Source organism: Grampus griseus (genome assembly GCF_964374135.1).
Source record: "Grampus griseus genome assembly, chromosome: 2".
Classification (NCBI taxonomy): domain Eukaryota; kingdom Metazoa; phylum Chordata; class Mammalia; order Artiodactyla; family Delphinidae; genus Grampus; species Grampus griseus.
Genome location: NC_139018.1, coordinates 139,279,009 through 139,293,117, shown reverse-complemented (window position 1 = coordinate 139,293,117; position 14,109 = coordinate 139,279,009). Strand labels below are relative to the sequence as shown.

The following is a 14,109-nucleotide window of genomic DNA, read 5'->3' as shown; positions in this document are numbered from 1 at the left end:
TGCATGTATCTTTTCAAATTATGGTTTTCTCCGGATATATGCCTAGGAGTGGGATTGCTGGATCATATGGTAGCTCTATTTTTAGTTGTTTAAGGAACCTCCATAATGGTTGTGTCAATTTATATTCTCACCAACACTGTAGGAGGGTTCCCTTTTCTCCACACCCTCTCCAGCATTTATTGTTTGTAGACTTTTTGATGATGGCCATTCTGACTGGTGTGAGGTGATACCTCATTGTAGTTTTGATTTTTATTTCTCTGAACATCTTTTCATGTGCGTTTTGGCCATCTGTATGTCTTCTTTGAAGAAATGTCTATTTAGCTGTTCTGCCCATTCTTTGATTGGATTTTTTTTTTTTTTATATAGAGCTGCATGAGCTGTTAGTATATTTTAGAGATTAATCCGTTGGTGGTCACTTTGTTTGCAAATATTTTCTCCCATTCTGTGGGCTGTCTTTTCATTTTGTTTATGGTTTCCTTTGCTGTGCAAAAGCTTTTAAGTTTAATTAGGTCCCATTTGTTTATTTTTATTTTCATTACTCTGGGAGGTGGATCCAAAAAGATATTGCTGTGACTTATGTCAAAGTGTTCTGCCTATGTTTTCCTCTAAGAGTTTTATAGTATCCAATCTTACATTTAGGTCTTTAATCCATTTTGAGTTTATTTTTGTGTATGGTGTTAGAGAATGTTCTAGTTTCATTCTTTTATTAATGTGTGTATCTGTCCAGTTTTCCCAGCACCACTTATTGAAGAGACTGTCTTTTCTACATTGTATGTCCTTTCCTCATTTGTTGTAGATTAATTGACCATAGGTGCATGGGTTTATTTTGGGGTTTTCTATCCTGTTCCATTGATGTATGTGTCTGTTTTTGTGCTAGGACCATACTGTTTTGATTACTGTAGCTTTGTAGTATAGTCTGAAGTCAAAGTGCCTGATTCCTCCATCTCTGTTTTTCAGGATTGCTATGGCTATTTGGGGTCTTTTGTGTTTCCATACAAATTAAAAAAATTTTTGTTCTAGTTCTTTGAAAAATGCCCTAGGTAATTTGATAGGGATTGCACTGAATCTGTAGATTGCCTTGGGTAGTATAGTCATTTTGACAGTGTTGATTCTTCCAATCCAAGAACATGGTATATCTTTCCAACTGTTTGTGTCATCTTCAATTTCTTTCATCAGCATCTTATAGTTTTCAGAGTACAGGTCTTTTGCCTCCTTAGGTAGGTTTATTCCTGGGTATTTTATTCTTTTTGTTGCAATGGTGAATGGAATTGTTTCCTTAATTTCTCTTTCTGATCTTTCATTGTTAATATATAGGAATGCAAGAGATTTCTGTGCATTAGTTTTGTATCCTGCAACCTTACTGAATTCATTGATGAGCTCTAGTAGTTTTCTGGCAGTATCTTTAGGATTTTCTATGTATAGTATCATGTCATCTGCAAACAGTGACAGTTTTAGTTCTTTTCCAATTTGGGTTCCTTTTATTTCTTTTTTTTCTCTGATTGCTGAGGCTAGGACTTCCAAAGCTATGTTGAATAAAAGTGGCAAGAGTGGACATCCTTGTCTTGTTCCTGATCTTAGTGGAAATGCTTTCAGCTTTTCACCATTGAGAATGATGTTAGCTGTGTGTCTGTCATATGTCATATTTTAATTCTTTATTATGTTGGGATAAGTTCCCTCTAGGCCCACTTTCTGGAGAGTTTTTTTTATCATAAATGGGTGTTGAATTTTGTCAAAAGCTTTTTCTACGTCTACTGAGATGATCATATGGGTTTTATTCTTCAGTTTGTTCATGTGGTGTATCACACTGAGTGATTTGCAGATATGGAAAAGTCCTTGCATCCCTGGGATATATCTTACTTGATAATGGTGTATCATCCTTTTAATGTATTGTTGGATTCTGTTTGCTAGTATTTTGTTGAGGATTTTTTTTTTATCATCAGTGATATTGGCCTGTAATTTTCTTTTTTTGTGGTATCTTTGTCTGGTTTTGGTATCAGGGTGATGGTGGCCATATAGAATGAGTTTGGGAGTGTTCCTTCCTCTGCAGTTTTTTGGAATAGTTTCAGAAGGATAGGTGTTAACTCTTCTTTAAATGTTTGATAGAATTCACCTGTGAAACCATCTGGTCCTGGACTTTTGTTTGTTGGAAGTTTTTAAATCACAGTTTCAATTTCAGTACTTGTGACTGGTCTGTTTATATTTTCTGTTTATTCCTGGTTCAGTCTTAGAAGGTTGTACCTTTCTAAGAAGTTGTCCATTTCTTCTAGAGTGTCCATTTAATTGGCATATAGTTGCTTGTAGTAGTCTCTTATGGTCCTTTGTATTTCATTGGTGTCAGTTGTAACTTCTTTTTCGTTTCTAATTTTATTGATTTGAACCCTCTCCCTTTTTTTTCTGATGAGTCTGGCTAAAGTTTTATCAATTTTGCCTGTCTTTTCAAAGAATGAACTTTTAGTTTTATTGATCTTTTCTATTGTTTTCTTTGTTTCTATTTCATTTATTTCTGCTCTGATTGTTATGATTTCTTTCCTTTTACTAACTTTGGGTTTTACTTGTTCTTCTTTCTCTAGTTGCTTTAGGTATAAGGTTGGGTTGTTTGAGAATTTTTTGTTTCCTGAGGTAAGATAGCATTGCTATAAACTTCTCTCTTAGAACTGTTTTTGCTGTGTCCCATAGGTTTTTGATCATCGTGTTTTTGTTGTCATTTGTCTCTAAGTATTTTTTGATTTCCTCTTTGATTTCTTCAGTGATCCATTGGTCGTTTAGTAACATATTGTTTAGCTCCATATGTTTGCACTTTTTTACAGGTTTTTTTTTTTCCTGTAATTGATTTCTAATCTCAGTGTTGTGGTTGGAGAAGATGCTTGATACGATTTCAATTTTCTTAAATTTATGGAGGCTTGCTTTGTGGCCCAGCATATGATCTATCCTGGAGAATGTTCCATGCATACTTGAGAAGAATGTGTATTCTGCTGCTTCCAGATGGAATGTTCTGTAAATATCAATTAAGCCCATCAGGTCTAACGTGTCCTTTAAGGCCTGTTTCCTTACTAATTTTCTGTTTGGGTGATAATGTCCATTGATGTAAATGGTGTGTTAAAGTCCCCCACTACTGTTGAGTTAATGTCAATTCCTCCTTTTATGGCTGTTAGCATTTGCCTTATATGTTGAGGTGCTTCTATTTTGTAGGCATATATATTTATAATTGTTATATCTTCTTGGATTGATCCCTTGATCATTATGTAGTGTCCTTCTTTGTCTCTTGTAACAGTATTTATTTTAAAGTCTATTTTGTCTGAGTATTGCTACTCCAGTTTTCTTTTGATTTCCATTTGTATGGAATACCTTTTTCCATCCCCTCACTTTCAGTCTTTATCTGTCCCTAGATCTGAAGTGGGTCTCTTGTAGACAGCATATATATGGGTCTTGTTTTTGTATCCATTCAGCCAGTCTATGCCTTTTGGTTGGCTCATTTAATCCATTTACATTTAAGGAAATTATCAATATGTATGTTCTTATTGCCATCATGTTTTGGATTTGTTTTTGTAGGTCTTTTTTCTTCCCTTCCTCTTTTGTTCTCTTGTGATTTGATGACTATCTTTAGTGTTGTGTTTGGATTGCTTTTTCTTTTTGTCTGTGTATCTATTGTAGATTTTTGGTTTGCGGTTACTGTGAGGTTTTGATATAGCGGTCTATATATATACAAGATTGTTTTTAGTTGCTGGTCTCTTAATTTCAAATGCTTTTCCAATATCCTGCATTTATATTCTCCTCACAATGATGGTTTTGATATCATATTTGTGTGTGGATGATTTTCTACCTTTTCAGTATATTTGTCTTTACTGGTGAGCTTTCCCATTTGTAATTTTCTTGTTTCTAGTTGTGGCCTTCTTTTCTGCCTCAGTAAGTTCCTTTAGCATTTGTTGTAAAGCTGGTTTGGTGGTGCTGAATTCTGTTAGCTTTTGCTTGTCTGTAAAGCTTTTCATTTCTCCGTCAAATCTGAACGAGAGCCTTGCTGGGTAGAGTTAGAGTATTCTTGGTTGTAGGTTTTTCCCTTTCATCACTTTAAATAAATTATGCCACTTCCTTGTGGCCTGCAGAGTTTCTGCTGAAAAATCAGCTGAAACTCCCTTGCATGTTATTTGTTGCTTTTCTCTTGTTGCTTTTAATATTTTCTGTTTTTCATTTATGTCAGTTTGATTAATATGTGTCTCAGCGTGTTCCTGCTTGGGTTTATCCTGTATGGGACTGTCTGTGCTTCCTGGACTTGAGTGTTTCCTTTCCCAAGTTAGGGAAGTTTTCGGCTATTATCTCTGCAAATATTTTCTCAGACCCCTTTTCTCTTCTTCTGGGACCACTATAATGCAAATGTTGGTGCATTTAATGTTGTCCCAGGCTCTGAGACTGTCCTCATTTCTTTTCATTCTTCTTTCTTTATTCTCTTTCACAGCAGTAATTTCCACTAATCTGTCTTCCAGCTCACTTATTCGTTCTTCTGTCTCATTCTGTTATTGATTCCTTCTAGTGTATTTTTCGTTTCAGTTATTGTTCATCTCTGTTTTTTAAAGTTTCTAGCTCTTTATTAAACATTTCTTGTATCCTTTCACTATTGTGCCTCCATTCTTTTCCTGAGATCTTGTTACCTTTACTATCATTACTTGGAATTCTTTTTCAGGGTGATTGCCTATCTCCACTTCACTTAGTTGTTCTTCTGTGGTTTCATCTTGTTCCTTTGTCTGGAACATATTTCTGTGCCGTCTCATTTTGTCTAACTTTGTCTGTGGTCTCCATTTCTCAGGCTGCAGGATTTTAATACTTGGTACTGGTACCTACCTGCTGGTGGGTGAGGTTGGTCTAAGAGTCTTGTGCAGGCTTCCTGGTGGGAGGGACTGGTGCCTGCCCACTGGTGAGTGGAGCTGGGTCTTGTCCCTCAGGTGGGCAGAGCCATGTCAAAGGGTGTTTATAGGCTATTGGCTCTGGATGACTTTAGGCAGCCTGTTTGCTGATGAGTGGGGCTGTGTTCCCACCCTATTGGTTGTTTGGCCTGAGGCATCCCAGCACTGGAGCCTGCAAGCTGTTGGGCAGGGCAGGGCCAGGTCTTGATGGCCAAATGGCAACCTCTGGGAGAGCTCACACCAATGAGTGTTGCCTGGGGCATCCACCACTAGTGTCGTTGTCCCCACAATGGGCCACAGCTGACCCCCACCTCCCCAGGAGATCCTCTAAGATCCACAGGTAGGTCTGGTCCAAGCTGTAATGGAGTTACTGCTTTGTCCTGGGCCCCAGTGCTTGTGAACATTTTGTGTGCTAAGAATGGAGTCCCTGTTTCCCCCAGTCCTGTGGAGCTCCTGTACTCAAGTCTAGCTGGCCATCAAAGCCAAATGCTCTGGGGGCTCCTCCTCCCAATGCCAGAACCCCAGGCTGGGGAGCCTGACGTGGGGCTCAGAACTTTCACTCATGTGGGAGAAACTCCACAGGTATGGGATTTGATTATATCACTAATGTGCCCCTCCTCCTGTCTTGTTGTGGCTTCTTCTTGGTCTTTGGGTGTAGAATATCTTGTTTGGTAGGTTCAAGTCTTTTTTGTTGATGGTTGTTCAGCAGTCAGTTGTGATTTTGGTGTTTTCGTGAGAGGAGGTGAGCTCAAGTCCTACTCGGCCATCTTGTCTCTCTCCTTCTGCCACCTTTTGGCTTGAGTTTCAGAAGGATGATTCTGGTCTCACGCTCATGTGTGTGCTGTTGGTTCTGAAGTTCAGCCAAGGCTTGTCACAGAACAGTCAATGGCAACAGGGTTGTGGTTTAAATGGTCTTATGTATATTGCAGGGGGGAGGGGACTGAAAAGCTTAGTAGTATCAAGTTTCGAAAACCATTTTAAAATAAATGACAGTAACCTCTGGAGGGAGAAATGGGAGTTTTCACTTAGAGTTTGATTTACAAGATCATAGTAAGACTCAGGTTTGGGAACACAACAGGCTTGAAAGTTTTTCAGAGACCATGAGACTGTTGAATCAGCTCTGTTAGCGAAGCTCCTGGCCAAGACTTGACAGCAAACTGGTCCACGGGGTGCTCTGGGCATATCCACGACTCAGGTGAGTCTCCCTGTGAATGGTGGGAACTGTGCCAGGGACTAGCTGACTCTCGGGGCAGACCTTGAGATGTGGCTGCTCCAGAAACCACTAGAGCTGGACCCTGGTCACATTTAACCTCAGGCTGGAATGTTATACAGAAATGCACTGCATGCCAAGTAGCTAGAGATGATTTTATTGTTACACAGGGAATGCAAAAGATTTATTCTGCCCCCATGCCAGTCTTCCATTTGGTGGATGCTGCTTCCACCTCCAGGCACTGCCTCTGTCTTGGGCTCCTGGCCTATAGCAGCTGTGAGGGACTGATGTGTAGGGGTCCTTCTCCCATTTCGTAAGTGAAGCAGAGTGGTCTGAACTTGCCATGGTCACAGCTGGGGTGGGGTGGAATGGGATCCTGATCTTAACAGTTCCTTGTCTGGTTCCTGACTCCCAGGCTGCCTCTGAGTTACACCACCAGCTATACCACCTTACTAAGGTAGGGCAGGCATTGTGGGTTAGGGCTGGGCTTGGAGGTGGACAGACTCCACAAGGGGGATTTGAAAAGTTGAAGGCATTCACGTGGGAATCTGAAAGCTGATCATGGTAAAGGAGGCTTGGGACCAGGCCCCAGTTTCTTTATGCCCATGGGGACCTGGCTGACCTCACCTTCATGTTTTAAATTTCCTAAGTAAGTTCCATTAAGCCTTGGTTATTCCTGTTTCTGTGCAGCAAACTGAGGGTTACATATGATGAGCAGACCAGTAGGGCCCTGGCTCAAATGAACCGAGTTTCTGGGTACATTACTAAGAATTCTTTTAAAATACATGTCTGGAATTCCTTGTACGTCCAGAGAAAACTGCTGTCAGAGCACTTCTGTTAAGAAGTGCGGTAGCTCTGGGCAGGCTCAGTAGTGTTTGTAGTTATAAGTCCCCCAACCAGTTCCATCCTGACTAGCTAATCAGCTTCTTCCGTGTGTAAGTTCTGCTGATGGGACGTCTCCTGGAGAATGCTCGGCTGAAAGGAGAGTCTTCTGCCGTGGGGGAGAATACATCCACATCCTCATCTAGAAAAAGGCAGAAAGACTTAGCATACAGGAAGTAACTGAGAACAGAACAAAAGAAAATGGGCTTCAACTGCAGAGGGTTACACGTTAAGATGGACTTAAAGCCAGCATTGCTTGTAGGTTCTCTCATCCCACAGACACGCTACCTATACTATTTCAAGGCCCTCTGCCCTTACCGTCAGCACGGAGCTGACAGCAACAAGTAATTGTGAAAACGCAGAATACCTGTGGCACTTCAGTTTGATACCAGGCAGTTCTTTTTGTCTCAGATCTGTGGCGGTTTTGCATGATTTCTATCATGGTCTTGAGGAAAGAGAGCCACTGAAGAGCCCCACCTCCTGCACCCCGCTGCAGTTCTAGCAGAAGGAGGAAACCTCTCTAACCAGTGCAGCTAACAGGGTGAATCCCGTTCTTTCCAGGTGGGGTCGAGGGGAATCCTAGGGTCTGAAGGCTGATTATAATAGCCAGTCCGTTCTCAGACTGAATGTATGGAAACACGGGTAACCCCCGAGGGGAAATGACTGGCTCTGCACACACCACCTACCACTCGTGCTGCTTTCCCCTCAGATCCCAGCGACCACAGACGAGCAGGACGTGATTGTGTGCCAGCTTCTGTCACTGTCTTCAAGAAGCTGAAGTAATTTGGTAGGATGTTGAGGGGTTTTTTGGTTCAAATACACATAAGTTCTAAAGTGGTATTTCTCTGGGAAGGGCACATGACACTGCAGGGATAAAACCATCCCAAACTGTGGCAGTCCCTACGACTCCTGCAAGATGCAAGTGCCTGAAAACCCCAAGCTAGCTTGGGATAGAGCTAACCAAAGGATAGACGATTGATCCTGGTAACATCTTTAGGACCTTCAACAAATTACCTCTGGTGTCTTTACACTGAGAGGAGGGTGCCTTCCCGTGGAACAGCAGCGGAGAGTGGGTCAGCGCCTGCAGACCGCTGGCAGAGAGGCAGCTCCGCACGGCACAGCCAGGAGGCGGGGTGGCACCTGCAGCAACGGCACGGTCAGCACAGCCCGCAGCCCTCACAAGGAGGCCCCAGCCATCCCAGTAGGCGTCTCTACAGTGCCTCCTGGCCAACACACCCGACAGAGCTGCACGGCAGCCAACTCACCTGAAACAAACACCTCGTCGCCTGCCATGGAGGGGAGCTGTCGCACACCCGTGCCTGGAGACCTGTCTTCACTCTTACTGACTTGGGAGTCTCCTCTCTGCTTGTCACAGACTCTTTTGGTTTGACACTCAGCCTCCTCCTTGGCAGAAAGGAGTCTCTTCCGAGATCCCAACCCAAACTGTCCCCAGGAGAAGGCTTCCTCAGCCTTAGGCTCACTGTCCCTGGGAGGTGACTGGTCTGGCAGCTGACACACCCCCTCGAGCTCAAAATCCCCCAAGATGGGGGTCTTGGTGATGCTGAGTTCAAGCCCTCGCTCCTTCCCCTCCGGCTCCAGCAGCGACACGCCCCCAGGAAGGTCTGTACCGACCTCGCTCCTCCCAGCAGAGGAGCTGAGGCTGCAGTCCACTGCCCTCTTCCGGCGGGGCCAGTCTTTAATTGTGTCAGGAGTTGTCTTCCCGCTGTGCTTGGGGGATGGTGTCCAAGGAACCCCGATTTCTGTCTGAAAGGGAGAGGGGGTACTAGAGGGGCAGCGGGTGGGGGTACAGGACTGGCAGATATAGGTCTGTCCCCCGCTCTTGCCGGGGGTGCCGTGCGAGGGGCGAAGGCAGGGGGGCGACAGGTAGGGGGCTTCGGGTTTGCCTGAGGACTTGCTGGCCCTGGGCACGCTGAGACCAGGGAGGCAGCTCTCCTCTCCCAGAGAGCTCTCCTCCCTTCGCAGGGGCTCGGCTTCTGACAGACAGCTGGGGTCTATCTTTTTAATTCGAAGCTTGGGAAGGCCAGAAGCTTGCATCTCCAGCTCAACCTCATAGGTCTGTGGGCTGGCAGAGGCTCTGGAGGGCCAGGCTGATGCCTGCAGATTCTCTAGTTGGGCGGCAGCCTGGCGCTGCTTCCTGTCTGCGGTGCAGCGCAGGTCGTAGCAGGGTGTCAGGGGAGAGCTGGGCCCAGAGGAAGGAGAAGAGGGAGGAATCCCGGGGTTACACAGAGACGGCTTCTCATAAGTACCCATCCTTGACCCCTCACCTTCTTCCACTGGTGAAACGTTGCTTTTTAAGTTATCACTGCTATGGTGCTCAGCAGCTTCATCCAGGAGAGTGAGATACTCCGAGTCTCTTGCAATAAGCAAAGGAGAGGATGTATGCCAGTGACTCCCAAAGCTAGTCCCAGGGTAACTATGTCTTTCAGGAGGAGATGGAGGAGAGAGGGTCTCTTCCTTCTGGTTCTTTCTAGCATCTGTGATGGCAGCTGGGTTATCAGTTGTGGCAACTCTCAGAACAGCAGAGCTGTTAGGCTGGCCCTCCTGGAAGTTTCTTTCTGTTTTAGAAGTCTTTTTATGCCTTTTCCCAATTTTAGAAGGGGGTGGAGGCGGTAGGAGGTCAGATCTAGCTATCTGTGAGGCTTTGTGGGAAGTCGAGGGAGCAGGACAGGAGGGAGATGTGGCTACACTGGGTGATTTCTGGGCCTCCTGCCAATCCAGTTCTCCAGAGGGAGGAGATTCTATAGAAAAATTCCCAAATGGAGTCTTCTCGGAAATACCACATGAAGGAGAGGGAACAGGTTTCTTTGGAGAAGTCAGAGCTGTGTTCCCTGGTTTCTCTGGGGTTCCGACAGCATCATTCCATGGCTGCACCAGCTTCTCTGCCTGAGATGCTCCGGAGCCACGGAGGAGTTGGCGTTTCTGACTTGGAGGTGTGCCCACGAAGGCAGCTCGTCTTCGGACCCCCGAGGCTGCTGCCCTCAGAGAGATTCGAGGAGAGTACTTGCTGGGAGTCAGACACTCACTTCTGGTCTGGGCAGTTGACGAAACCAGGGCTGCCGGACAGGAGGTGCTTTCTGGACTGGAATTCACCAAACTTGGCCAAGCAGAATTCTGCAAAAATCTAGGTGGCTGGCCACCTTGTCTTTGGGGAGTTCTCAGTATTTTTTCAAGAGGAGAGTGACCTTCTGCCAGGGAGTGTCCTTTCTGAGGAGTGGCTTTTCGTCGAGATGGCGAATGCCAGCCGTGTGAGGAGTCTTTTAAGAACTCCTTAAAAATGACCTGTTTGGCAGGGGTCATTTCTGCAGGGGATTTTTGCAGCCTTTCAGGAGTGCGCAACGGAGTTCGTGGTGTATGAGGGAACTTTCTTGGTGTAGCTTTAGAAAAGACTGGAGATTTCCAGCAATTCTTCTCAGGAGTCTGTAAAGAAAAATGCTTATTTCAGTGCTTGAACATCATAACCCATATTCTCTGAAGAGTGTTTTAATAATGTCTAAGATGATTAAAAAGTCAAATTTGGAAGATTTATATAGTCAGCCAAAGGAATGATCTTAAGTTGGATTTCGTATAGTGACACGTTTCCACTTCCAAAACATGACCCAGATTTTACATGTCCACTTTTTCTAGCACCAAGCGCTGTATCCAATCTTAGTTTCTTCTCCTAAGACAAATAGTTTTAATAATTTGCATACTACAGCCAAAACATGCTTTGCCTCTAACTCTAACTCTGTCACTCCACTACTCACAGCTATCTTCTTCAATGAGACAACTATTTCTGATCTTTGCCTAAAGTAACCTTTCGGAGCCACATCACCTGCTGTTGATCTGCATTCAACATGTGCTTTTAAGTACCTGCTATGTGCTAGGCAATGTGTGTGCGGGAGGAGGCCCGGGGGGATGAGGTGGAACATGGAATATATGGATATATAAGGCACAGCCTCAAAGATAACATCTCAGAAAGGAAACTCTCCAGCAAAAAACTTCCCTTCTTTCTTGCAAAAATGCAGTTAAATACTCCAACAGGTAAGGAGGTCCAACACCTATTGTTTAATCTTACCTGATCATCTCAAGGGAGTCCTGGTCTAGTTGGCATTTCATGTGGGATACAGACAGATATATAGTATGGCCAATGCAATGACAGGGGCACGCATGGAACAATGTGGGAGCACCGGGACGGTTGGCTATCTAACCCAGCAAAGGGGAGAAAGAGGGAACAGGAATAGCGAGTCAGGTCTTAAAAGAATGGGTGTGAGCAAGTGAAGACAAAAGGTGGGAAAGTGGGGGAGAGGGAACTTCAGGCATAGAAAACAGTGTAAGCAAAGGCACAAAAGCAAAAAACAGCAGTTGTGTGCATCTGAGGCTGCTGGAAAGGTGGAGTGTGAAGCAGAGATGGCTGAGCAGGGATCAGATCATGGAGGTCCTTGCCTGTCCACGGAGGAGAATGAACATGGTCCTATAGATCTGTGGTTTTCAAACCCTTCCCCATAGTTCCCTCCATATCCTCCTCCATCCTAAGCAGTTTTTGGGTTTCCAAACAAAGATTATTATCTTTGAACACAGGGTTCCATTTTAGGAAAACTTAGAAAACCCTGCTTTAACAGATGAAGAGTCTATAGAGCTTCAAGCAAAGTGATGTGGTCAGAGGAGCGTCCACTGGGGTCACAAAGGTCCCTCTGACCTCTGGGGACAGGATGAATTTGAGAGAGAAGAGGCTACTGAAGTGTTCCAGGCAGAACTGAACTAGGGCAGGAACTGCAGGGATGGAGAAGAGGGAATGAGTATGAGATAGTTTGTCAGTAAAATGGGCAGGACTAATTGAGTAGCCAGGCCTGAGGAGAGGGGGAAGTCCAGGATGACTTCCAGGTTTCTAACATGGGTGACTGGATCGAGTGGGCAATCTAACAGAAACAGATGAATGCTACTGCACATTTCAGAAGGATATATACGTAGTGTCCAATATAAATGGAAGATGAAGCCAAGAGAGTAGGGCGAGATCTTTCTATCTCCTCCCTGCCACCTTGGCCTCAGCCCAACTGCTACCTAAGTCCCCATACACCCAATAATCGTTCATTCAAGTCAACCCCAACCACCTCAAATCTCTGTTATTATCTTCTCTTCCCTACTGGACTCAGTGGTTTTCCTTGTCCACGACTACATGCTCCCCAAACTATACTATCTGAAACATCATCGTAATTTTATACCTGATAAGCTATAGGTATTTCAGAATCCAATGTGTTTCCTGAAGGCCTTTTAATTCGAGCTGAACCCTTCTCAGAGGGACTGATCATCTCAGACACTGCCCCGAAAAGAAGCCTCTTGGGAGACCGAATACTTTGGATTGGAGAATTTTCTCTTTGGTCTGCAAGTCAAAAACAGTTACAATATTTCATCCTTTCTCAACTCCTGCACCCCCCACCCGCCTCCCGCACCAAATACCCATAAAACAGCCAGTCCATACGAGAAAGATGATAATTCTTTTAGAGCAAATAGGGGCAGATCCCACCTAATTATGACAGCAGTCCAATAATTGCTGCCTTTTTGAATTTTAACACTGCATATCAAGCCCAGTCCCTGTGTTAGGAGATGTAGGCAACTGAAATAATTTAATTTGCAAAGACAAATATAAAAAGACATATCTGATAATCCAAGCTAATAATGATAAAAGAATGAAGGACAAACAGCACCTGCCACCTGGAGATGCCTTTCTGTAGGATCTGAACATATGGTAGAAATTACAGGTAATTTCCTCTTGAATGAATGAATTACCCACGAGGATAATGTGGACAGCCAGCCATAGGAATCTAAACGGATGACTCTGATAACGGTGGCCATGGATTGTTCATCTGGTCATCACTCTGAACCTCAAATATTTATACCTATTCTATTTCTCCAACGTCAAACTTCATTCTTTTCCCAACAACACTTCCCACCAAATCTGCATGGACCTCTGAAGACAGGTAGGCAAGCACTGTTACCTGACTTGACTTGCTGGAATGAGTGAACTCGTTGTATACTTCGAGACTTTGGTTGAGACACAGAGTAGAAGGAACCAGAATTTTTCCTGCTGAATGCCAACTGCTTGATTCGAGGACTTCGTCTCAAACTTACTTCTACAAGAACTAATCACAGTTAGTTCTGACAAGAAGAAATGCAAGCTTGACGCTTCCCCACATATTAAATGGGTAAGATTTATGTAACACCACGTACAAGATGGAAAATTGACAAGCTGTTGACTTTGAGATCTCTGAAGTGAGACAAAGCTAAGAGGGATATGATACGTGGCCCCAACAAAGTACCAAAAAAACCCAAAAAACCCCCACAAAAACCAAAAACCAAAAAAACCCTGACCCCCCCCACTATAATCTGCAGAAATTTCATAACCTGCCACCTTTAAGAATGATGTAGAGTGAAAAAAGGTTTGTATAGTGTGAGTTGTTAAAAAGTTTAAAAATGAGTTTTCATATTTATGTTACACATATTTGTATAGAAACAACACCTGTAAGAGTATTATTAAAGCTAAATGTTAATAGTTATTTCTTTTCTTTCTCTTTTTTAAAACATATTTATTGGAGTATAATTGCTTTACTATGCTGTGTTAGTTTCTGCTGTATAACAAAGTGAATCAGCTATATGTGTACATATATCCCCATATCTCCTCCCTCAACAGACTTATTTCTAATTTGTGGGATTACCAAGTGATAACTAAATTCTTGGCTTCTCTGTGTTTTCTAATTTTTCTACAATAAACATAAACTACTTGATTTAAAGAACTTAGTTTTTGGAAACCCCTCCTTCATCATGTATACTTTTTTTTTTTGTGGTACGCAGGCCTCTCACTGTTGTGGCCTCTCCCGTTGCGAGCACAGGCTCTGGACGCACAGGCTCAGCGACCATGGCTCACAGGCCTAGCCGCTCTGTGGCACATGGGATCTTCCCAGACCGGGGCACGAACCCGTGTTCCCTGCATCGGCAGGCGGACTCTCAACCACTGCACCACCAGGGAAGCCCCATCATCATGTATACTTTAAAAATAAGCCACAGGGGACTTCCCTGGTAGTCCAGTAGGTAAGACTCCACGCTCCTAATGCAGGGGGACTCAAGTTC

The 14,109-nt window shown here is 43.9% G+C and overlaps 1 protein-coding gene across 1 annotated transcript in view; it reads right to left on the bottom strand.

The window, feature by feature from the left end:
- Positions 1-7,016: 7,016 nt before the first annotated feature.
- TICRR (TOPBP1 interacting checkpoint and replication regulator) overlaps positions 7,017-14,109 on the bottom strand; it is a gene marked incomplete at both ends in the record, with an annotated part of 50,122 nt that continues 43,029 nt past the window's right edge. Inside the window, 5 exons of the mRNA XM_082648099.1 lie at positions 7,017-7,129; positions 8,002-8,127; positions 8,253-10,425; positions 12,207-12,364; positions 12,981-13,112. Coding sequence (XP_082504225.1) covers positions 7,017-7,129; positions 8,002-8,127; positions 8,253-10,425; positions 12,207-12,364; positions 12,981-13,112 — 2,702 coding nt within the window. The remainder of the gene's footprint in view (positions 7,130-8,001; positions 8,128-8,252; positions 10,426-12,206; positions 12,365-12,980; positions 13,113-14,109) is intronic.